Below are 24,749 nucleotides of genomic sequence, written 5' to 3'. Positions count from 1 at the left end.
AATAAAAGGAATGAGACCCTGTCTCCACCCAGCAGGAGCTCAGAGGCTGGTGAGCTGCCAGCGAGAGAACAGATAAGTAAACAGAACCTCATAGCACAGTAGCCTCTCACTCCAGCACCAGCCCCTGCCCCTGAGTTTGAGAAACTCTGGGCCTGGCCTCCCTGCCCCAGAGCTCTTGCCAGAATTTAAAATAAGACAGGCCGGGGCAGTCAGAGAGAACCATTGGCAACGTCTTAATCTGATTTGGGGGGGGTTGTGTAGAGGACTGTGTTCAGGCCCTGACTCAGGTTTCTGCAAATTCAAGTAGGGAACTCCAATGCGCTGGTAGAAACCAAAACACATTGCACTAACTCCTGGATAGGCATGGTATTGGGTCTGATTGCACATTGAATTAGTCTGTTTAGCCATGACACATGTGCACCGTGGTCACAGCATACCACGTCCAGAGGCTGCATGAGCCCAAGGATGCTACGGGAAGGCTGAGGCTGGCCCTGCGGGGACCCCCACGCTATTTTGTCCTAGGATAAATCAAACAGCTCGTGTTCCTCTCCTGCAGCAAGGCTTCGATAGGAACATGCTGGGAGCCCTAGCCGGGCCCAATAGCTTCAGGAACTTCACCTCCCGATTCTAAGAAGAGACTGTCCAAGCAAGTGCAGCTTGCAGGTAAGAACCAGCCCACCCCCTGCCCAGATCCCTCCAGGGCCACCCTGAAACCTTGGCCAATCTCAGAGAAGGACTAGGCCTATGCATGCCAGAGACACACAAGCATCCTGGCTCAGATCAATACAAGGACTATAAGCACAGCTATGTAGACTCCTGACTGAGGGCCTGGGCTGTCCCACCACAGAGTAGAGATGTAAAATGTCCTGATAGAATCAGAAGGGCCAGAGGGTCTGGGCAGGACTTCTGGGTACAGCTATATAGGTTGCCCACTGTAAAACCCAGTCAGTGCCAGTTACGTGGACTACAGTGGGTTCTGATATGGATAGTGGAGTTACACAATATGTCGTGCTTGGTTTGATCATCCAAATCTCACTTTGTTGTCCTTCTTATAATCTACCTTCCAGTCTCTTCACATACCTAGTGTGGGCAAGCTTATTCCAGCTGATGTTTCTAGGGACCAGAAACTCAGATCTAATACTATGTCAAAGGTGTGCGAGCTTTAGCATTCATCTGAATCACCTGGGAAGCTTGCTAAAATGTACACAGTTGCTCCCAGTGCCAGAAATTCTGACTCTTGGAGTGGAGTCCAAGGAAATGCCTTTTAAAATGAGTATCCAAAGTGCTTCTTCTTCAGGGAATCCAAACACCACAGGATGCTCAAAACAGGCATCAGCAAACCTAGACAGGCTCACCAGTGGCAGCTCCGGTACAGAGCCATCTGTACCATAGCCAGGGACAAAGACAGAGCCTCCTGGACTGCATTTTTCAGTCCCGGCCCTCTGCTAGCAAATCCACCCCAACCCCAAAGCCCAAGGAGGGTCCTGGTGGTCCACAGGAATATTAAATAAGACTACAGATACCTCTCATAGATAAGCTTCAGCAACTTGAGAACAGGAAAGGGGAGAAGATTAGAGATAGCAGACGTGTGTGTGTGTGTGTGTGTGTGTGTACTGGGGTACTAGGGATTAAACCCAGACATGCTCTACCACTGAGCTACATCCCCCAGTCCTTTTAAAAATTTTTTTTTAATTCTAAGGGTCTTGCTATGTTGCCCAAGCTGACCTCAAACTTTCGATCCTCCTGCCTCAGCCTCATGAGTAACTGAGATCACATGTGTGTGCCACCACACCCGGCAGGGTAGCAGAATATTCATGAGTGTGATATGACTGCTCAGCAATGAACTGAGGGTGCAGGGGATGGTAAAGGTGACAGGATAAAGCTGATCTGCTTCTGAACCAACAGAGCTGTAGATGAAGGTATCCAATCTCAGGCCAGAGCCCGCGTTAGGCCCGATGTGAGCAAGAAGACGGTGGCAGGATGAGCCAGACTTACTCACATGGAAACACTTTGCTACATGCTAACTTGAGGCTTTCTCTTTTTCCAGAAAGATACGACCTATATGAGAAGACCTCAGGCCTTGCTGGATGGGTTATTCTGTCCATCCTGTGCAGTATTTGGAAAAGTTCGAGAGCAACTGAGAACAAACCTGAAAACTGTGGATGATGGAGATATTTTTAGATTCTTTTTTTTCCTTGGGGAATTGGCAGGCAGTGGGGGGTGGGGAGGTTGGGGGGGACTTTCTTGAGTTAAATGGGCTTACATCTGATGTCAATACTTCCTTCTCTGAGAAATGGTATATATATATGTGTGTATAATGTAAGTGTGCATGTGCGTGTGCATGTGCGTGTGTGTGCGTGAGTGCCTAACAGCATAACTACCAACTGCAAAAGCTGTATCGTTGCAACTCATAAGATAGGGCAAAGATGTCTCCATGTCTCTCCCTCCTAGGCAAGGATGACATGTGCTTTTAGGTTAGCTGCCCGTAGTTCTAGAAATATATTATGCCAGGGCAGGGACCCTCACCAGAGTCAGGCCACAGAGGTACCCTACAGCCTTTCTGTGGCCATCTCCAAGGGCAGGGTGGGAGGAAGAGGAGCCGGGTTGGAGCTAACCTCCTTAAAAGACTGCTTTGCAGTCAGGGAGGTTGGCTGGGGTGTCAGGGCTTGGTGTATCTCATGGGAAAATCTGGTGCATCTGACAATGCTCCATTCTCACAATGCCACAAGGCATGGGGTTGGGCCGGGTGTGGGGCTCTGGAAGGCACCAAGACAATCTTGCTTGCTTAGCTGTGAGAGGTCGCCTTGGGAGTAGCAGCCAGAGAGATGGGATTTGCTGTTCTCTTGGGCTGTGCTGCTGCAGAGCAGCCTTGACCTGCAAAGCCCCAGCTTCCAGGGAGCCTGTGCTATAGGATAAAGAAGGCAAAACATGGTGCTCGAAGCCAAAGAGCTGTTCAGAGGATGGCTATTTGGTCTCATTTTCCCAGCGGAGAAAGGAATAGGCTGGGGCTGGACATCTGCCTAGTCAGGGGAACAGGGGAGGAAGGAGTTGGAAACTGACCAGGAAACTGCCTCCCACCAAGCCTGCCAAGTCAGGTGAGGGAGTGTTTGGGTTCCCAGAAGACCAAAGGGAGGGCGTTTATATAGACCACAAAAGGGGAATCCTATCAGCAAGTCTACACCCCTGTCAGGGGCCCGGCCTTCCTCCCCCTGAACCCCGGCCGTCCTGTCTCCTATCTTTGTGAAACCCATGGGGGATGTGATAAGAAGCCTGCCAGGGGCACCAGGCACCCCCTACACCCCAGACTGTGCATTTCGATGAGCAGTAGCAAAAGGGCCCCCGGAGACCTCATGAGAAGTCCTGTCTATGGCAGTAGCCCTTAGTACAGACCACCAAATGAAGCAGAGTGAGCACACCCAGGCTTTCTCTTTTTAGCCGGGCTGGCGTGGTAGGTGTTTGGGAGACATTAACAGCCTGGGCTGTGCCCTTCTCTAGAGGAACACAGGTGCCCCTTCTCTTCATTGTCCTCATCAGGACTAAGACTCCTTTCTGGACTCAGGATGGCTAATTAAGAGATGCAGCCACTGAGGTTGGGGGAGGCCAGACGTGTGGAGGTGTCCCAGGACACCTAACCAGATGCGCTCTGCTGTTGTGAGTCTATCACACCCTCCCCCATTTGGGCTCCCCTCTGCCTCCCAGGGAGCCACGTGTGAGCCTGGTCCCACCAGACTGTCCTGGGTGTGGGTTTCAGGAAGTCTCCTCTGCCCATCATTAGCACCCAGAGGAATCCATTTCTTTAAAAAAAAAAAATGTTTCTGGAGCACCCCTCTGTGCCAGGCAGTGTTCTAAGCACTTAGGATACATTAGTGAACAAGCAGCCCACACCTTTATCTTCACCTCGCTTGTGTTCTGCTGGGAGGGGTCGGGGGACACTGCACCAGGTACTTGGCTTTAGGGATCCCCCCGTCGGAGAGGACTGTGAGGTCAGGACAAGAGGGTAATAAACCACTAGAGTGAATCTCCTACACGCCCAGGGTGATGCCAGCCCCTTAGCACGGTCCTCACTTCCTGCAGTCCACCTCAACCCCTCCCAGGTGAAGAGCCAGATGGGCCCAGTATTCTGCTCTGGGAAGAAGGCAGCTGCTCGAACCTCAGTGGCCCAACAAGGACAATTAGTTCAGGCCTGATTTTGGTTGCTTCTTGTGCCCTGGCCAGTGGGGGCCTTGTCATATGGGCCTCTGATCCATGCCTGTCATTTGGGAAGAGCAACATGAAGAGGGACTTGAGGATATATTTCCTAGATAAAGGGGTTTGCTGGGCCTTATATGTCATATCAGAGGCCTATCTTAGGATTTTAAATCCACACTGGCCTCTGGCTACCACCCAAAACAAGAAGTTCTAATTTGGGACAAAATGAGAAAGGACACAGACCCATGCCCATCTTAACTCCAGAATCTCCTGCGCTTAAGACGAATGCAGTCATTGGCCACCAACCCCATCTTTAGTGTGGGCCAGACTAGTCGCCCAGACCCCACACTATGCCAAGGCCCCAAGAGGCAGAGGTGACCTTTGTTGTCCCCCCTCAGCCCCTGGCTGAGAGACTAGCTGGGGCTCCCTGATGGGCAGGGGAGGGAAGCCCCTAATTACTATAGGGCATCTGGCGCCTCCTTCTAGACCACCCTCCCCTTGCTTTATGTTTGTATAAGAACTTTGTGCTGGCCGGGCCCAGTTCCCTTGTATGATATGCCATGTATTTGCTTTATTTTTGGTTGTTTTGTTTTGAAATATAGGAAATCAATAAATTACTAGTGTTTCTTTGGACTTTTTTAAGCTGTGGATTATTTGGGGGTGCTGTTGAGAAATGACTTCCTTCCAAAGTCTCTTCTGACCGACCCCATACTCGGCAAGGATTGAGAATGCCACCTGAGGGCAGAGGGATGACGCCCTCATAGACACCTGCTGTCCCTTAGCCCATGTGAGCCTCACCATGACTCTGTGATGCTAGGTTTGTTATCCTGATTTTTACAAATAACTAAACTGAGACTTAGGATGGGACAAATCAGCCCAATGTCACTCAGCTTATAAATGGGAAACCATCACAAGCGCAACCCCAACTAGGTGGGATCCTGTAGGAAAGACAACTTTAAGAGTCAAGTCCAAGAAGCTCATGTTTCCTGGGCACCTTCTCTTCTAGGGCTCTGTATCAGGTGCTGGAGGGTCATAGACACAAATGATATGGAGGACCCCAGCCCCAAGGTGTTCATATGTGCTACCAGGCAAGCTAGCACACAACTCTAATCCCAGCAACTAGGGAGGCTGAGGCAGGAGGATCACAAGTTCAAAACCACCCTGGACAAATTGCCAAGACCTTGTCCTAAAATAAAAAATAGAAAGGGCTGGGGATATAGCTCAGTGGTACAGCACCTCTGGAATCAATCCCCAGTGCCACACACACATACACACACACACACACACACACACACAGTCCTATGGGATAAGACATGTGGAATCAATTCCAAGGGTGGTATGGAGATAACTGCTGTGGGCCATCTGGGAGAGCCAGGGCCACCTGGGTGGAGAAGGTAGGGAGGTTTAGGGAAGCTTTTCTTGGCTTGGGAGTATGTTCCAGGAGGCTAGGGACTGAGCTGCAATAGAGGCTGTCCCTGGCTTCCTGGAACACCATACAGTTTGGCAATAGCCAGGAAGAAGGAGCAGCTGCACCACAGCCCAGGAGAGGACAGTGTCCATCTATGGTCCAGAGTGTTAGATGCACGAGGCTGGGGCCTCTGGAAATGTTTCAATATCTGAGAAACATGTATTGGCTGCAAAATATGAGATGAAATTACCAATTAAACATCAACACATAGTCACATTTTCATTGAAATACAGCACACAGACTTGAAAGTACACAGACTGAAATGTCTGTAGCTCTAGGACCCTCCTCAAACTACACAGCACCAAGCCCAGAAGCAGGGCATCACCAGCACCCATGCCCCTTCCTGGTTTTGTCCCCTCCCCAGGGGTAACATAGCCACTCTCCTGGCTTCTGACACCATATGCCAGTTTTGCCTGTTCTCAAATTTCACATAAGGGAGCCAGTAGTAAGTCCTTCTTTGTGTCTGGCTTCTTTAGCTTCCTAAGATGCATCTTCTACTGCATGTCACGTTCGCTGCCATGTGGCAATCCATGGTTACAATCTAGTACTTAACAAACAACTGAAAACAATTTGTGGATTCAGTGTCTCACAGCCCCAAAATTCTCACAGGTGATGTGATGATCAGGAAGTTATAGCTAATGTTAAGGAAATTGGATTTTATGTGGGATGTGGGTGTATTTAATGTGTAGGATTATCAAAGAGCTACGGAGGTCTTAATTCAGCCATCCCTGTCCAAGAAGGTGGTAAGCCTTTCCAGCTCTTTGGGGCACTGGCTGATGAGCACAGAGGGCCTCGGGTCAAGGAGCACATGGGCAAAGCAAACTGAGAGGCACAGTTGCAAAGAAAAGGCTTCACAGACCACAGGAGCCTGAGGCTCCCCAATCTCCGTGTCCAGTATGCCCATAAGTCTATCCACCCTGAGCCTGGATGTCATTTCTTCCTGTTTCCTTTGCAACTAACATGGGCTGGGGCCCAACTGACCCCATGGGAGAGAGAGCTTCATTTTCTGGAATGCAGTTCATTCTGTAGCCCAACCCTGTTGGAGAAAATAGTGAACAGAAGTGGTTAATAGCAGCAGTTGTCTTTTCCTTTGAGGGGCCACAGAATAAGCCCTTTTGCTTTCAAAGCCTTAGGGTGCTCATTTTCTGTCTGGGTGGGTATTTCATTCTCGTAAGACAGGCAGGAGCACAGAGAATTAAATTCCAATTTATAGACGAGAAAACTAAGACCCAAAGAGACAAAATGATTTGCCCAGAGTCACATAGTGAGTTAGTAGCAGCATCAAGCCTGGGGCACAGACCTCTTGTGTCCCAGCCCAAGTACTCTCTAGAAGCATTAGAACCTGATAGAAAGGCTTGCTGTGGCGGCGATACCATGCATAATCAAATCTCTAGTGAATCAGAGGCTTGCCGTACCTTGGGGCATCTGAAGATTGCATTTCGTGAGGTTGCTGTGCAGACATGCTGATAAATGAAAACTCCAATTCACAGAATCTCAGATGCCAGATACTACTGTACGCACCAGCGAGTCTGGGCCTGGCTGGTTTGGTTGGTTAGAATATGGGGTTAATGAGGCCTCAGAGTAAAAAGAAAAAATGCCTCAAAGACCCGAGCTGGTGTCCCCCACTATCGTGGTTTGTATATGAGGTGCCCCCCACAAGCCCCTGTGTTAATGCAGGAATACTCAGAGATGCAATGATTAGTTATGAGAGCTGTGATCTAATCAGTCCACCCTAGTTTGAATGGGCTAACTGAATGGGAACTACAGGCAGGTGGGGCATGGCTAGAGGAGGTGGTTCACGGGGCAGGGGGCGGGGGGCATTCTTGGAGATCATATCTTGTCCCCCTGAATCCTTCTACTCTCTCCCAGCTTCCATGAGCTGAGCAGCTTTTCTCTGCCATGTTTTTTCGCATGATTTTCTGCCGCACCTCAGAAGCCCAGAACAATGGAATCAGCCAGCCATGGACTGAAAACTATAAAACTATGAGCCCAAAATAAACTCCTCCTTGAAGTGTCATGTATTTTGGTCACAGTGATGAAGAGCTGACTAACACACCCACCCTACCCATCATCCTGCAGACACCTGCTGCTGGCTCAGAGGGTGCATCTGTCACCAGAGACACTTGGCCTGCTCTGAGGAGCATATCAAAGGGGAGAAGCCCCATGGATGGAGGATCAGCAGAGACATGGGCACTCTGAAGGACTTCCTACTTCCAATGTTCCAACCCCTTCAGTCAACCATTAGGAAGTTTCATGACCGATGAGTTACTAAATAAACAAGTGCAAAGTATGAAGCTTTCTGAATCTCTGGGCGGTCAATACCACCTTTCCACACAACCGTGGCCGTGACAGTTCTGCTCTCTCTGTCTCTCTCAGAAAGGAAACCAGCCAACTGAAGGCCACACTGAGCTCATGGATGCTGAGATTCACACTCCTACATTCCGGGGTCTATGTTTTTCTGGAGGACTGCTGGGCTGTGGTATAAACCTGGAGAAGGTGACCATCTAGTCCAAAAGCATTAGCAATGCTGGACACCCACATTCATTAGTTACCTTCGATTTTCACATGATGCCACAAAGTAGGTACAATCATTCCCATTTTGCAGAGAAGGCAATCTGTGGTTCCGAGGAGCCCAGGAACCCATTCAAGCTCACACAGCTAGTAAGTGATGGACTTGGAATTGAAGCCAGTTCTGAGGACATGGCTTGTGCTCTTACTGCTTCACTCTGGCTGTCATTTAGATGGCAGTTGCCAACAACACTTTGGCTGACTCCTAATATGCCCTCTAATGACGCCATCCTCAGACCATAGTGCCCTTCTGTAACCTAAATTTAAGACCAGGACAAGCACCTGTGCCCCAATCATTTACTCCAAACTTTCCCTTTTAATTCAAGATACATCTGGGGAGAAAGGTTCTTGTCTTCCTCCAAAAAAAACTTTCAAAGCAAAAACAGCTTCTGACACTGCCACTGACTCCAACTCCACAGAGCTGAGAACAGCTGTCCTCCAGACGACTCCTTCCACGGCCACTCCTGACTTGGAAAGGGGCTGCTCCTTGCCCATCCTCTCCCTGTTTCACACCAGCTCAGACCTGCTCCTTCCGGGTCTCATGTCTTCTTGGCTTTCAGACATCCTGGGAGCACAGCCTTTATTCTTGGCCCCAACAGACCAGAGCTTTCTGTTGGCTGGACAACTGGCAGGATATAGAGGTTGGCTGCAGGGGCCAGGGCAGGAGGGCAGGTGGGTGGGAGGGGACCGTCCAAATTCTGGGATCCTCTCCCTGGAGCTGCCCATGGGAGGGGTCACAGGCAGAGTCAGGAGGGTCCTCAGAGCTCTCCTTGGCAGGTATTGGTCACACAGCTCTGCCCCAGAATCCTTTGGGTGAAAGGATCTAACACGGAAAGCTGAGATGTTGCACAGGTAAGAGAAGCAGCCAGATGGGAGGGGCTTTGGGCAGGAGCTTACCCCCTTACCAGCCCCCTTCTTCCCAATCCTTAGAACCTGGACTCAAGGAGCTTGTGGGAAATCTCTGGTCTAGTCCAACTCCCTCCTTTTGCAGGTAAAGAAACTAAGGCCCAGAGAGGGAAAGTGACACACTCAAGGGTCACCAGTAGTACTAGTAGCAGGGCCATATCTGGAGCTCTGGTCTCTTCCCTTGGCTCCTTTTTGCCAGGGCCCCCCTCCTCACCTGGTGCTCCCAACAGTGTGGGCCGGAGCCCTAACCTCTCTCCCATGGCCCTGGGGGGTGGCACAGCCTGTTGCCCTCTTTCCATTCTGGACCATGAGTTCCTTGAGGGCAAGAATCCAAGCAGTGCCCAGCACAGGAACAAAGAGGAAGGAAGAAGAGTGGCAAATAGAACAAGAGGGACATTTTCTTATCTGGAACACCATTTTAACCCATTGCCAAGGTTTCACAAAAATGAGACTCTCAAGTTAGGGGGCACTCGCACCTACACACACACACACACACACACACACAATGATAGAACCTATACACACAGCCATGTGGCTGCCAGGATCTGGGACAGCACCGGACACCATGGGACACAAAGCAGAGGCTTAGGGAGGATTGGTAGGAGGAGCAGGACTCTTCTGATAGCCCTAGCATTGGTGACCAGGATGCAGCAGGGGATAAATTGGCGCCAAGTAGCCCTCCTTTCTAAAGAGGGTTTAGAATAGTTGGGATCAGACATCTTTGAGCAAAAATCTGAGCACTCCTAAACCACGAGGCTGGGTGAGATGACTAAGGGAGGGCACGCGGACAGGAAAGAGAAGAGTTCAAAAACCAGGAAGACCCAGCAAGAGAAATGAGAAGGAACTGCCGGGGGGCCGAGGGAAGCTGGGGGAGTGTGGCACCCCAAACCAAGCGCAGGGGGAGCAGATGGAAATGACGCTGACAAGCCCTGGCCACTGGATTTATGGCTCTCTTAACTCCTCCTCCTTCTCCTCTTCCTCCTCCTCCTCCTTTTCCTCCCCTCTTTCAGGTAAAACTTAGATACAGTAGTATGCACGAATCTTAAGCAGACCATTAAGTACATTTTGACAAATGCGTGCACCTTGAACCCAGAGCGCTCTCAGAACACAGAATGTTGTCACCACCACAGAAAGTGCCTTCATGCACGTTTCCTGCCTGTGGTACCTCTCCTCTAAGAGGTGACCACTGTTTTTTTTTTTCCATGATAGAGTAATTTGGCCTCATTAAAAATATCTATATCTACAGGATCTATGATGTATGTCCTTTTTCATTTCAGATGTTGGTCATTTCTCTTCCCCAGCCCAGCCCTGGTCTTTCTTTTCTCGAATAGTCCAGCTGGGGGTTTATCTTTTCAAAAAACCAACTTTGAGCTTTAATTTCATCTGTAGTGTGTGTGGGGAGGGGGGGGCGGGTTTCCTATTTCATTGGTTTCTGCTTTTCATGGTTTTCTTTCTTCTACTTGCTTTGGGTTATTTTTTCCTTTTTGGCCCTAGATTCTTAAAGTAAAAATTCAGACAATTGATTTTAGACCTTTCAAATAAGTAGCTTTCTCTCTAATCACTACTTCAGCTGTATCACATAAGTCTAGACAAATTGTTCTTTCATCATCTTTTTAGATGAAACTGTTTTCTGAATTCCCTTGTGATTCCTTATTTTTTTTAATTTCATTGGTTATGTAGAAGTGTTCTTTAATTTCACACAGTTGGAAGTTTCTAGATACTTTCCTTTTATTAATCTCTAATTTTATTCCATTATCCTCAAAGAAAATATTCTGTATCATTTCAGTCCTTTTACGTTTATGGAGATTATGAGATTTTTTTTTTCATGGCCCAGCATATTTTCTCAGTGAATGAATCATGTAGAGTTGAAAAACGTGTGTATTCTACAATTGTCAAGTTACACATGTATTTGTTGCTATGATTTCCCAATGAATGTCATCATAAAATGTCCTTCTCCGTTTCTCATGAAACTCTGTTTTGAAATCTATTATGTCTGGTATTAATCTCTGGTTTTCTTATGGTTACAATTTTTATCTTATATATATTTTCCATTTTTTACTTTCAAATTGTGTCTGTATGTTAAGTATGCATCTTTTCTACATAGCAAATAAATAAGACTCACTCATTTTACCCATTCTGATAATCTCTGCATTTTATTTTATATATATACACACACATATTTGTAGTTGGACATAATACCTTTATTTTATTTGTTTATTTTTATGTGGCACTGAGGATCGAACCTAGCGCGTTGCACGTACTAGGCAAGCATTCTACCACTGAGCCATTTAATCTCTGCATTTTAAATGGAGTGTTTAATTAGTTGATATTTGGTGTAATTATTGATATGGTTAAATTTAAATTTTCCATTTTACTATTTGTTTTCCTATTTTCAAATCTACTTTCGTTCCTCTGTTTTTCTTTCCTTACCTCCTTATTTGGGGTTAAATAATTTTAAAGTTCCATTTATATTCACCAAAATATCTTTTTAAATTTTTTTTCTGATTGCTCTACAGATTACAATATACATCTTCAAAATTTTCATAGCCTACCTAACAGTTGATCTTGTGCCATTTTAAATAAAATGGAAGATTCTTGGAGACGACAGCATGGATCTGAATTGTCAGATCAATTTCTTTGGCAGATAACAGGGAGAAACACTTCAATATTTTATACTTTACAGCAATAGGCAGTATTATTATAATACTGGTTATAATACAGTATTATTATAATTCTAGTTGAAGAATGTGAATAAGACCTATTTCTAATGAGTGGGGCTAAACAGAAATTGGAAATTGGTTGTCTTCTTGTATTTCACTAAAATAAGAGTGAAAAATGCTCTTGAAACCAGCCAGGTCCATTTTCCGGCCCCCTCATTTCTACTGGAGTTGTCCTATGTATTATACTGACATGTGTTAAAAATTAACTGTTGTCCTAAGAACACGTATGAAGACATGAACAGTGTGACTCTGCTTTGTGTACAACCAGAGATATGAAAAATTGTGCTCTATATGTCTATATGAATTGTAATGCATTCTGCTGTCGATAACAAATTAGAATTAAAATATAACAAATTAGAATTAAAATTTGTTTAAAAAATAATTAAATATTGTAATTTTGCTTTAAAATGTCACATGCACTTGAAAGAAATTAAGAGAAAAATAGCCTTTAATATCAACCATTTCTCGTGTTTTGCATTTCTTTCTGAAGATTCAAATTTCCATTGAGTATTGTTCCCCTTCAGTCTGAAGAATTTATTTTATCATTTCTTCTTGTGCTGGTCGAATAGCAATGAATTCTTTGTTTGCATTTATTTTTTAACTCTTTAAATGGATAACTTTTTCTTCAGTACTGGGGATTGAACACAGGACATTGCACATGCCAGGCAAACGCTCTACCCCTGAAATCCACACCCAGCCCTACATTATCTTTAAACATCTATCTTTTACTTCAAGGACAATTTACCTAGATATAAAATTCTGATTAATGGGGTCTTTTTTTTTTCAATTCCTTCAAAGATGCTATTCCATTGTCTTCTGCCCTCTATCATTTTTGGTAAGAATTTAGCTGTCATTTGTATTATTGTTTCTATGTATATAGAGTTATTACTTTTCTCTGTTTTTTAAAATGTTACTTTCATTATTGGTTTATAACAGTTCAGTAGTAATGTGCCCAAGTGTGATTTTTTTGCTAGGGCTTGCTGAGTTTCTTGGATCTCTATATTTAAATTTCCATGCTGGGAAAATTTTGGCCATTATGTCTTCAATTATTTTTTGTGTCTCCCTTTCTTTTTTTTTCCCATTCTGGGACTTCAATTACAATTACAATTACAATGCTAGACCTTTGGATATTATTCTTCAGATCACTGAGTGTCTGTTTATTTTTGTTCTCTGCTCTTCTTGTGGGTTTATCTCTATGGCTCTGTGCTCAGGTTCACTAATTCTTGTGTCATTTTAAATGTACTGTTGAGCCCACCAAGTGAATTTTTATTTTACATATTATATTTTCAGCTTTAGAATTTCTACCTGGTTCTATTTAATAATTTCTACTTCTTTGACAATGTTTCTTACTCATTCATTCATTACAAGTATATTTTCCTTCATATCTTTAAGCAAAATTCTAATTTCTCTTCGAAAATATTTGTGGCTCTTCTCAACACCAACAGTGTCTAGCACAGAGCAAGTGTTCATCATACCTTGAGTCAATGATGACTCTTGATATAGATTGATAGAATCTCACATGAAATTAACCTTAGAACTCTTCCAGCCCCCACCCCACCCCATATCTGGCCTTGGAAGTCATAACAGCCTTCCAGATTGGCCAAGCAGCACCTCTGAGCTCTCCAGGGGAAGAAAATTCAAAGTGCCCTAATTGTCAGCATGTGTCCAGCTTCTGGGCTCAAACGACTTCCACTCTCAGGCCTCATATAGCTACTGGGGCTGTGGAGAGTAGCTTCAATTTCCCTTTCCCATGATAATCATTTCAAATATCTGAACATAGCCATCTTGTGCCACTCAGCCATCTCTTGGTTTCTTCAACCATTTCTTTAGGGCATGGATTTGTGTCCTTCTCAGTCTTAAGTCACTCTTCTCTGAACATATCTCAGGTTGTCACTGTCCTTCTAAGGAACTGGAGCTCTGAATAGGGAAAGAAACATTAAATTTGGACTGAGGTGCACCAGAAACAGAGTTGCTGGAAACTCTCGTTTCTAGTCTATTCTGCCCTCCAGATCTGGAAAACACCAAGGTCTCTGGGCTTGTTTTCCTTGGAAATTCATGAGAAGGTTTCTTTTGATGCACAGGGCCCCAGACAATCAATCAAGCTCTTTCAGCCTGTGTTGGCAGCCTCCTCTGGGAGCTGGTTTAATAAGGAGAGAAAAATGGGTGTGGTATATGTTAGTATGTGGAAACAGGATTCCCCAGAGCAGATGGATCCAGCTTGGGTAAGCTTATTCTCAAGTCATTCTGAATATAGCTCTTCCTAGTGGGGAAGCAGCCCAGATGCTACAAAATGTGATGTCTCAATGTAACCGTCAGGAGGTCCTAGTTCTTCCACAGTCAGTAGATGGCCTTAGAAAACCTCCTCCCGTTTTATTTCCTTTCTTTGTATCTTCTAGTGCTGCCCCACCATGCTGACACCTTATGACCTCAGGGCAGCAAGACTCTCAGTCTTCTTTTCCCATGTCCATCAGAGTCCCTGGGATCTCTACAAACCCCAAACCTTGGCCCCAGCCTGCCTAGCTCCCTGGCCAGGGCTGGGAACACACAGTTTGGCATTCCTGCACTGATTCCCACACCCTCCCCTGCTCGGCCTCCTCAACCACACTGCACCAGCGGGAGGCAGGAGCTGAAGAAGCTAGTGAGTCAGGCCATCAGAACTGGCCCTGCCAGTTCCATCTTCCATCTAACCACAATGTCAGCAAAAGCCCTTGGCTAGAAATCTCGTCACCACACTCTCCGCAGATGGACAAGGAAAGCAGAGTTTTCCTGCATACATCAGCTCAAGTACTAGAGTTAGACAAGTCCTCCCTCCATCCCTCAGGTGGGGATGACACCTTCTTTTGCCAGGGCCATCAGGCCCACAGGAACAGTCTTTTCCCTTCCAGCAGGGACTCCAGCTCCAGGATAAGGCTGGAGCATTTGAAAGCATTTGAGACTCACAATAATAGCTGAGCCACCAGGCACACAGGAGAGATGGAGGTTGTTGAGGACATCAACCTCGTAGGCCCTGGATGCGGTAGCACTTTCCTGTACCAGCCCAGCCCCTGCCCGGCTTTATCAGACTCAGCTCCTTACTTGGAAAATGGAGGTAAGGGGTCTTTCAGTGACCAAATGGTCCCATGTAAAAGTCTTAGCAATTGGAGCCAGGTGTGGTGAGACACATATGTAATTCCAGTGACTCTGGAAACTGAGGCAGGAGAAACTCAAGTTCAAGGCCAGCCTCAGCAATTTAGTGTCTCAAAATAAAAAGGGCTAGGGATGTGGCTCAAATGCAATTCCCAGGACTTGTTCAATCCTCAGTACTGCCAAAAAGTCTTAGCAGTTGGGGTATGTGTAAGGGAATCATATTAGCATATCCCAAATCATTTCCACAAGATATTCATAAGGGCTAAGTGGCAATGGAGGTCTAAGTTTTTGGAAACTCTGGTCCAAAAAAAAGGTCAAACATTAAATTTTCTTTACTAGGAAGATTTGATGTGCTATTGTATATCACAGCAGAGAAGGGGAAAGAAAAAGAGAAACAGAGATGGTGGAAAATCCTTCCTACACTTATTTCACAGCAGAACATTTCCATAGACACCAGTGCTTCAGAGACCCAGTCCGTGCTGCAACACTTAGATTGTTTAAGCTTACTTTTGAAGAGGAATCCCAGGCAAAGTACCTTCTGGAACATGATAAATGGCAAGACAAATGGCTATGACCAGGAGAGATCTTTTCCTGCTGACCAAGTATAACTAATCAGTAGGGCCCTGCAGGGGGATTCTGCCTTGTCCAGCGCTCAGCTGGCTGGACAGGCGGGAGGCAGGCTGGTGCGAACACAGGATTCAGGTTGCTAGATGGGAGCGAGGCCCATTTCGTTATGATGGAATTTGAAATGCTTTCTCCTCTGCCTCCAGTTATTCTGGTACCAGCTGATGCTGGTTCCCAGAGTCTGTCTTTTCAATTGGAAGGTCATTGGAACAACAGGGGGAACCTGCTCAATGTCCTCAGGTGGTAATGTGCATGTCATTTCCACAGGCTCCCAAGTGGTGTTCTTGCTGCCAGTTTGTGGACTTTGAGTAGCAAGACTGCTGCTCCCAGCCAACCTGGGAAGGCCTCTGGGAAGGGTAAGTCATGTCAGAGAGGGGTTATTTGGAGGAAAAAGAGAGAAGAAAGCAGAGCGGAGGCTACAGAATCATCTGAAGGTGGCAGAGAGTGTGAAAGAGATGGCTTTGGAGGGACGGAGAAACACGTGCACCTACTTGGGCCCTGGATTTGAAAGCTAGGAAGGGGCAGGAGGCGCAGATGAGGGCTGGAGTTGGGGTGACATCAGTGCCCCACACCCTGGCCTCCTGTTGCTGTTTGGCTGCACGGAGCAGGCAGGTGAGGCACATGGGGCAGGGACCTGCAAGTCATGGGAAGATGGGTCTGGCTGGGTGGGTCCCAGGCCTGCTCCGAGAAGGAAAGGGTGGGAAGGAAGGAGCCAGCCAGGGCCAGCCTATGCCTCACAAGGCTTGCAAAAGAGGTGGGAAGGGGAGGTGAGCAGCACGGTGCAGGGAGATCTACGGCAGGCAGGGCAGGGGGTGCTTTCCAACATACAGAATCCCAAAGACAAAAGCGAATGATGCTCACAGGCATCCTCGTGCCAGGCACTGCCCCGAGCACTGGTATTACATAAACTCACTTAATCCTCTTGACAACTAATAAGGTCATTATTAATAATCCCCTTTTCATAGATGAAAAAACACAGACACAGTAACCTGCTGAGCTCACTTTGCAAGTACATGATAGAGCTGGAATTGAACTCAGGGAGGCTGGCCTCAGAGTTTGTGCCCTTCCACACTCTCCAGAAGGAGCAGACTCTGGATACACGTGACTTCCTTCCATTCCCTGTGTCCTAGCAGGATGCAGAATGGGCCAGGACAAGAGCGCCCCCATCAGGCGTTGCCAGGAAGTCCAATCTCTTCCTCAGGAAAACCACCTTTGCAAATAGTCTGTCCCAATCATTCCCCCCGGGTGCAGCAGCCCAGGCCCCTCTCTCCCCTAGCTGGACTCTAATGATTATCTCATATCCAACTGTCCCTGTCCTGGGACCCCTTTCTAAGCAGGAAAATTGTCTCTCTTCTTTCTAGAACATTGTATATGTATAATCTGTTCAACAAGAAGCCTCAACTCCCTAGGGATAAAGTCATCCATTCATCCATCCATTCAGCAACTGATCGCAGAGTGCCACCATGTGCCCAATGAGTGGAACAGGCAAATGCCTGGTCTGTGGGAGCTGGCAGTCATGTGAAGAGATCAAAAGCAACATGAGTGATGGAAAAAGCTCTGGAGAGGGAAGGAAGGAGGGGAAGGGACAGGCTACCCTGCCAGCTTCTGTGCCCGGGGACGGCCTCCCTGTGGAGGGTGAGATGAGATCTGTCCGTAAAGTTTCCATTGTTTCTCAGTAATGTCTACCAATAGCTCTGGGGGCCCCTCCCTGCTGGACAGTGGGAGCAATTAAAGGTCCCAAAGCTGAGAAGTTACTTGATTGTTACAGGTGCCATGTTTTAGTGTTTAAGACCACCCTTAACTACTTCAAGCCCCGATCTCTACTCAATTCAGCACCCCTGCCTCCCTCCCTCTCATGCCCAGCACACTTTCAATTGGGGCCAACAGGGAGGAGGCTGGGCCCTGCCTTCCAGGCACCCATTTCCCAGGTGTCCCCTTTCCTGATGGAGGCAGGAAGGACTGAGTCCTTACTCAGTCCATGGCTGTCTTATAGTCCTCCTGGCTCCTCTGGCTCACTGTCACAGATTCAGAGGGGACAGAGAGGGCCCCATGAAGCTTCCAGGGGGGACTTTTGAGAAGGGTCCCAAACAGAAGCTTCTGGCACTAGTAGTCTCCCACCAACTCTCCAGACCCCAGCTCCATCCCACTCCTGTGATGAACCCCCATGTCACACTCAGAGGTCCACAGTCAAAGCCCACAAAAACTTCCTTCTCTTGCCCTGGGAGGGAGCATATATTTGAGCCTTCTGGAGTCCACAGTTAACACCGCACTATTCTGTCCCCTCCAGGGGTAGGGAGAAATCTCAGCCAGATCCCCCACAGCACCCTGCAGCCCAGCATGGCCTCAGCAAGTCAGGAGGATGGCAGAGAAGATTTGGCTACAGAGCCCCAGGAAGATCCACACTCCCCTAACTGGTAGCCATCCCTCCCCATTTCCTCGCACCCATAACTCCCTCTGGTGCTGCAAGGGACCGGGAGCCCCATCCCAGACCCATCCCCACAACCCACATGCAGTCACAATTCATCCCCCTTGGGGCTAGGCCTGCACACACAGGTGGCGTGGTCTGCCTGCACAGGCCCTGGCTTACAACATGAGAGCCATCTGGCAGGGAATCTGGGTCCCAAGAACCTCAGGTGCAGCATTAGTGTGAAATCTTCGTTTTCCTCCATGATATACAAGATTCTGGTGCCAGCATGTGGATTGTCAAGTCCACTGATTTCCAATTTAGTTAATCCGTTAGTTTGTTTTCCAGGTTGCAAAACTTATATTCTAGTGCAAACTCCCTTTCTCACTGTGCTCTTTCTGACTGTTCTGATATAGAATGGGCTGAGATTCGATGGCACAGCCCTTGGACTTGCAGACAGGCTCCTTGTTCCATCAGGAGGTACAGCCAGAGGAGATGAGATTGAGGCCTTGAAAGTGCAGGGCCCAAGGACAGAGCCCCATCAGCCAGGATCTAAGGGTACTACTGGAGGGAGCGGCAGTGGGTCAGATCTGGGCAAGGGAGGGGCTCAAATACACACTAAAGACTCTCCCTGTGCCCCTAACTCTGCTGGACTTGCCTCAGGTCTCTCCCTGGCCCCTTTCTCTCCACACTAGTCCCCGTCTCCGACTTGCCCTACAGTATCAGCATCCAGTCCAAACTTCCTGTTTCCCCTCTGACCCTTCTCCAACCAAGTGATCTTTAAAAATATTAATCAGTGGAAATGCTCAAATCACGTTCTATACATGTACCAAGATACCAGAATGAAACCCACTGTTCTGGATAATTAATATGCACCAATAAAAATAATCGTAAATCAGAGTATCCTCCTCTTGAATAAAACTCAATGACTTCCCACCACTCTGGAGGTAGAATCCAACTCCTTACCCACAGCCCCTGAGGCCTGGCATGACCCCACCCTCTGCACCTCCCAACTCTCTCACCTTGGCTGCCCTGGCCTCCTTTCCATCCCCTGACCATGCCAAGCTCTCTGCATCTGCCATTCCCTCCTGTCGGCATCTTCTTCTCACTCTTCCTCGGGCTGAGGCCTAGAGATCCTGAGGATTCAACTCAGAGAAGGTTTCTACAGGAAGCTCCCCAAATTCAGCCCTCAGACTAAACCATGTTCGCCCCAGGGACCCTCCCTTGGCATGCCATTCTTTTCCTCTGCATTTCCTTTCACACTGTGAAATAGGCACATGAATATATCTATATATTTACATATCTAGGATTCCATGTGCTATATGGTGTGTGTCTGTGTGTCTGTTCATTGGTTTGACTTTCTAGTTAACATCACCCTCCCCTGCTCTATGAAGGTAGGGAGCAGACCAGGCCTATCTCCAGCAGTGACTCTGATAACCAGCGAGCACCTGGCATGTGCTCAAAACTTTACAGAATGACTAAATCAATGATTCTATAGGCCCTTTAAAAGAAACATGGGCAATCAAGCAAATTCAATCCTTGTTTGATATGATGTCAGGTAAACATGACCCTTTCAAGATTAAAATTATTGTTTTTTCTAAAGAGACCATTGTTTGGATTTGTTAGTACATTAACAACTGCAAAAGACAATAATAAAACTCTAATCTGACTATTTTTTCCATATGTTCGTTCCCACTGGGAATATTTAAAGGATCAAATCCTACAAAGATACCTACTTTAGGAATGATTTTCCCACTCAAGTCAGTCAACAAGCTTGGCGGGGGACTAGGATCTATAGATGAATTGCAAGCCAGGACCCCAGGGCCCAAGAAGTTCCCAGTCCAGGTGGGGGGAAAGATGAGGAAATCAAAAGTCACAAATGAACTCGATGAGGGCTATGCTATTTCACAAGTCATTTTCTCTGAGCAAGGAAGTCATAATCCATGGCTTCCCAGGAAGTGATCAAAATTTTGCAGTAGATAGATTTTAACATTATTTCATATGAGCTGTCCTATGATAGGGATTGGCACATACATACTTGCATAGTCAGAAATTATTTAAATGTTTATTGGCTAAAATACAATTTCTTTAATATATGCTTTTTGCTTTCTATTAAAAAATATGACTTCATCTGATAAAATATACCATGCAAATAGTTTTAAAATCATGATAAAAGGTATCCAGATCCATGCCTTATTTTTCTGAACCTCAGTTTCCTTGTGTAAAAGATGGGGTTGTTGATGTAGAACCTAACTTCACATGTTACTATAATTAGAAATTACATTGCACAGTGCTTGGCACACAATTGGTGCTTAATATATGGAAGCTAATGTCATTTAATAGCATTACCCATAGCCTATAGGGTCCCAATGTGTCCCGACAGAATTCACTGCTCGTTACCTGCCCTGCACCTGAGTAGGTGAAAGATGGGGGATCCGAGGGGTCTCTGGGACAGGTTCAGAGGGGAAACTTTTTGTCCATTACCTTCTCTCCCTTCATCCTCATCGACCTGTATCCCAGTGACTGGCGTCTCCTGGGAACCTGCAGGGTAAGTGTGGGTGGGGAGAGGATGAGGTGACACAGCTCATCCTAAACAGGTCTCCCTGACCTGCCGCTCTGCTCTGCAAGCCCAGCGCAATCTCAGCAGATCTCAGCCTGGGAACCGTCCTCCTGCCCGCCCCGCCCCGCCCCGCCCTGCCTACCACTTTCCTCAAGAGCCATCCCAGCCCTGCCCGTCTCCTTTGGATTTGCACTGCCCGGGCCTGACTTTTCTGGGGAAACTGCTTTGGGATTGAGGTTCACTCAAGGTGTGGTTCTATGACGATGGCCTGTGCACATGGCAGAGCCACAGGGTAGGGTGGAGAGGGGTGGAGTGGTGTGGGATGGGGTGACCTCTCTCCTGCCCCAGGGCCTGGGTGCTTTGCACAAATGTGGAAATCTTTTCCTCCTGAGTCTTCAGTTTGAGAGCAACTTAAATTCCTGCAGCTGTTGGGGTGGGGGCTGAGAGCCTGGGGTGGGCAGGTGCGTGAGGCCAGAGCTCTTGTAACAGCGCCATGGATGGAGGGCTGGGCTGGACACTCAGATCTGGCATCTGGGAGCCACAGCTCAGAGAGAACAGGCCTTCAGTGTAGGGGTTCTCAAGATAACAGCAGAAACAGGGGCTTCAGCAAGGACCAGAGGGGTGGGGAGAAGCTGGACAGGAAGAGAGGGAAGGAAGGGTATTCCAGGGGCAGGAAAGGTATCACAGAGGCAGCAGAGAGCCCTGCAGAAACAATAGCTAGCTCCCTGTGGCTGGAAAGTAAGGGTGGAGGGAAACTGCAGAGCGCCCTGAAGCCTCACCTCTTCCAGCCCTGCTCATGTTTAGAGCCAGGGCTCAGCCCTCCCTGTGGTTTGCACACTCTTTGCAGAGTTGAGGGGTTACTGAGGCAATGACAGGGACTTCCATGACCCTCAGATCCCCCACTGCCCACTCCCCGCACAGGAATGGCCTCCCCCAAGAAAGAAGAGGCTGCCTGATCACTCTTGCGTCCTGGGCAAAGGCCCATCAACGCCGCCTCCAGGCTGGCCTCCTGGTGTTGGACACAGCACATCTCCTCTCTAGCCCTGGGTGGGCAGGGGAGCTGATCCCCAGCACTAACACTCTGGGCCACCCCCACCCTGCTCACAGAGGCTCCAACCCAGGCACTGGAGCTTGTAGAGATTGGGTTCTTCTCAATCTACAAGGTCCACAAGTCAGGAGTCCCAGAGACCTAGCTAGGTTCAAACCCCTCTTTGCCAGTTGCTAACTGGATGGCACATTGCTTAAACTGTCTGAACCTCGGTTTCCTCGTCTGCCATGTGGGAGTGACCTGTGGGCCACAGGTGCTTGTTCAGAGACAACAGTTCTAAGTGCCTGGTGCAGGGGCAAAGTGAGAACCCACGAGACACATGTTGTGCAGAAAAGAAGTTAGTTGACCTGGATCCTCTGTATTTTCCCCAACTTATACTGGGTCTTCCTCTCTACGCAATAACAGGGCAGGCTAAACCTTCAGAGGGGATCTGTACCCAGACAGGTAAGTGCCCATGCTATGCTGTGGGGACCTAGAGTTCAGCCTGGTCCCCGCTGTACCACCAACCTACCCCACCCCTAACTGAGGCCACTCAGAGAGCCTGGCCCTGGGGTCCGCCCTGAGCCCAGCCCTCCCCACTACCTGGGCGGACCCACGAAAGTGCAGGACCGGCCCCACCCTTTCCAGAAACCAGGCTGCAGAGTTAGGGGTGGAGGCTGCACAGAAGCAAGCTCCACCACCTTCATCTGGGCAGTGGCACTGTCCTGGCCAAGTACCAGGAGAGACAGCCCATGGCAGTGGCTCTCATCCCCCAGGTCCCCGCAACCAACTCCCAGGGGTCTGGTCAGGGAGTTGGCATGGCCCTGGCTCCCAGATGGAAAGAGAGGTCCCCTGAGGCTCTCTGTAAATCGCTCTGCAAGGAGGGCCCAACCTGACTGAGCACTGGTGAGCCTGGCTTCCCAGCCCCGGAGCCCCTGAGAGTGGCTAGTCGCAGTGGCTAGTCACAGGTCAGTGGCCCCACTACAGCCCCTTCCCACTCCTGAGCGGTCAGGAGGCCCAGACCAGCTCAGGGCCATCCTGTATCTTCAGTGTTTGATTCAACACCATGGCAATCAAAGAAGCAGTGGACATAATGAATTAACTACATGTAGCTATTTTTCCTACACATATTCACCTGTGATGAAGTTTGATTTATAAACTAGGCAAATAAAATAAAAATATTGTAACAATGAACTACAATAAGAGTTATATGAAAACCTCTCCCCCCCCTAAATATCTTACTGTACTACTGTGTCCCCCCTTCTTCTGATGACTATGGATGATTGAAACCCCAGAAAACCTAATGTAGCCAAAACAGCCCTTGAATACTTTCATCGCCAATAAATGGGGAATATTGAGGGGGAGGGGTTAAAGATCTTTCCTGGACCCCAGGTGACTTTAAAGAGAAAAGATATAACATGGGACTGACCTCAGGGGAGATGCAGAGGAGAGCAAAGGCTGCCTCCTGGCTCTGCCTCAGGATGTAGTTTTGGGGAGCACCCACCTCAATGGGCACAGAAGAGTGATCCTAAGGATCCGATGGGAAGGGAGGAGCCAGAGGCAGGACCAAGGCTGCTGCCATCCCCTTACTGCTCTGAGGGTGACCCCTGAGGCATAGGAGGTGGAACCCCACAGGTACTTGATGTGGTTGGAAAATTCTGTCATTCTGGTTTTGGAACTGATGCCACTGTCTCCAGGGGATGGGGTGCTGTCACATCTGTCCTACCCTGTAGACTAGGGTGAGTAGAACTGGGGTTGTGCCCAGGATCTTCTTCTTAGGCCTGAGTCCCAGGCTCTTGCCTCCTGCCTGTTTGGGGGACACTTACATGAGGTCTCCTTGTCTCCCCCATTGGAAAATGCTTGGCTTCTGCTAATAGCTGTGGATCTTCAAACACACCATGCTAACTCCTGCTTCTAGGACATTATACGAGGCCCTCAAAACCCACACACAGACCTTGTCCCCCGTGACATTCTCCCCCTCTCCCTCTGAGACTCAGGGTAGACATACTTTCCTCCAGAAAGCCCTCTGCCTGCCAAGGCCAGGGGGACCCCATCTGTGCTCCCCAGCCCCTATGCCCTCCTTGCTGCCATGCTAAGCTGGAGCCTGCGACTTGCTGTGTCCTGTGGGCCATGCCAGCTCAGATCCCAGCACGCCTGTCCAGGGCCAGGCCCAGCAGTCAGCTCAGGAGGTGGCTGTCCACAGGATGGACCGAACTAACAAGGAACAGAGCTAAGGCGGAGCCCCTCCCACTCACCCCAGGACCGTGTTCTTGTGGTGCCAATCACTGGTGTCTGTCACAGTGCTTGGCACACAGCATCCACAGGCCTATACTATATCCCAAGGGTATAAGGGGTGACGCAGTCCTGGGTGGCACTGAGCTAGTGGTCGCAGCAAGGCCCACGTGCTCAGAGTGAGAAGAGGTGGGTTTCCTATGCCTGAGAGCTGTGGACGCCTTCTAAGAGACAGGGCCCCTGGGCTCTTGTGGATGGATGGCAAATAGGTAATGGGCAGAGGCATTCCAGGAGACAGAGTGGCCGGAGCGAAGGTTTGGCAGTGCAGGAGGACAAGCCCCTTTCAAGGATGTAGCCTGGAGGCCTTTGAAACAGCTTCTCTCCCATCCTGTGGGGTTTGCATATCCTGTTAACTGAAATCCATACACTGTGGTCCCCAAGAAGTGGCTTTAAGCCGTAGAGGATATACAGGTCATCAGAAGGGGAAAACCAAGTCACCCAGACTGGGCCAGGCCTCTCAGAAGCTCCAGCCTCAACAGCTGCCCAGGAAACCAGCCTCAAGGGCTCTCTGCCCCATAGACGCTTGGCTCTGAGTGCCCTGGCCAGGAGGAGAAAGAAACAGCAGCTATCCAAAGAGGACTGCATTGTTCTCAGGGAGTGAGTCAAACAGTGGGCACCCCACACACACGACAGTGCCCTCCCCAAGGTGCTGCTCCCCATGACTCACAGTGGCTAAAGTCACAAGCCCCTTCCACTGTTGGTGATTCCCTTCTGGGCTCTGAGAAGACGTGAGCATTCCCTGCCATGGCCTCTCCCATCTGGAGAGCCTCCGAGCTTAGCCAGATACCAGGGCTCTGATGGCCACCCTGACTTCCTGAGACTAGGATCTCATCTCAGGGGAGGTGACAGAAATGCCATTCTGTGTG

At 48.3% G+C, this 24,749-nt stretch overlaps 1 protein-coding gene across 1 annotated transcript in view; it reads left to right on the top strand.

The window, feature by feature from the left end:
• Pkp1 (plakophilin 1) overlaps positions 1–4,818 on the top strand; it is a 47,988-nt gene extending 43,170 nt beyond the window's left edge. Inside the window, exons 13-14 of the mRNA XM_046465017.2 lie at positions 557–663; positions 2,048–4,818. Of these exons, the coding sequence (XP_046320973.1) occupies positions 557–631 (75 nt within the window). The 3' untranslated portion in view covers positions 632–663; positions 2,048–4,818. The remainder of the gene's footprint in view (positions 1–556; positions 664–2,047) is intronic.
• The last annotated feature ends 19,931 nt before the right edge of the window (positions 4,819–24,749 follow it).

The sequence above is a fragment of the Marmota monax genome, unplaced genomic scaffold (assembly GCF_021218885.2).
Source record: "Marmota monax isolate L192 unplaced genomic scaffold, Marmota_monax_Labrador192_F-V1.1 WCK01_AAM20220418_F8-fsc00099, whole genome shotgun sequence".
NCBI lineage: Eukaryota > Metazoa > Chordata > Mammalia > Rodentia > Sciuridae > Marmota > Marmota monax.
Note: the sequence above shows the minus strand (reverse complement) of the source record. Positions and strands in the feature narration are given on the sequence as shown.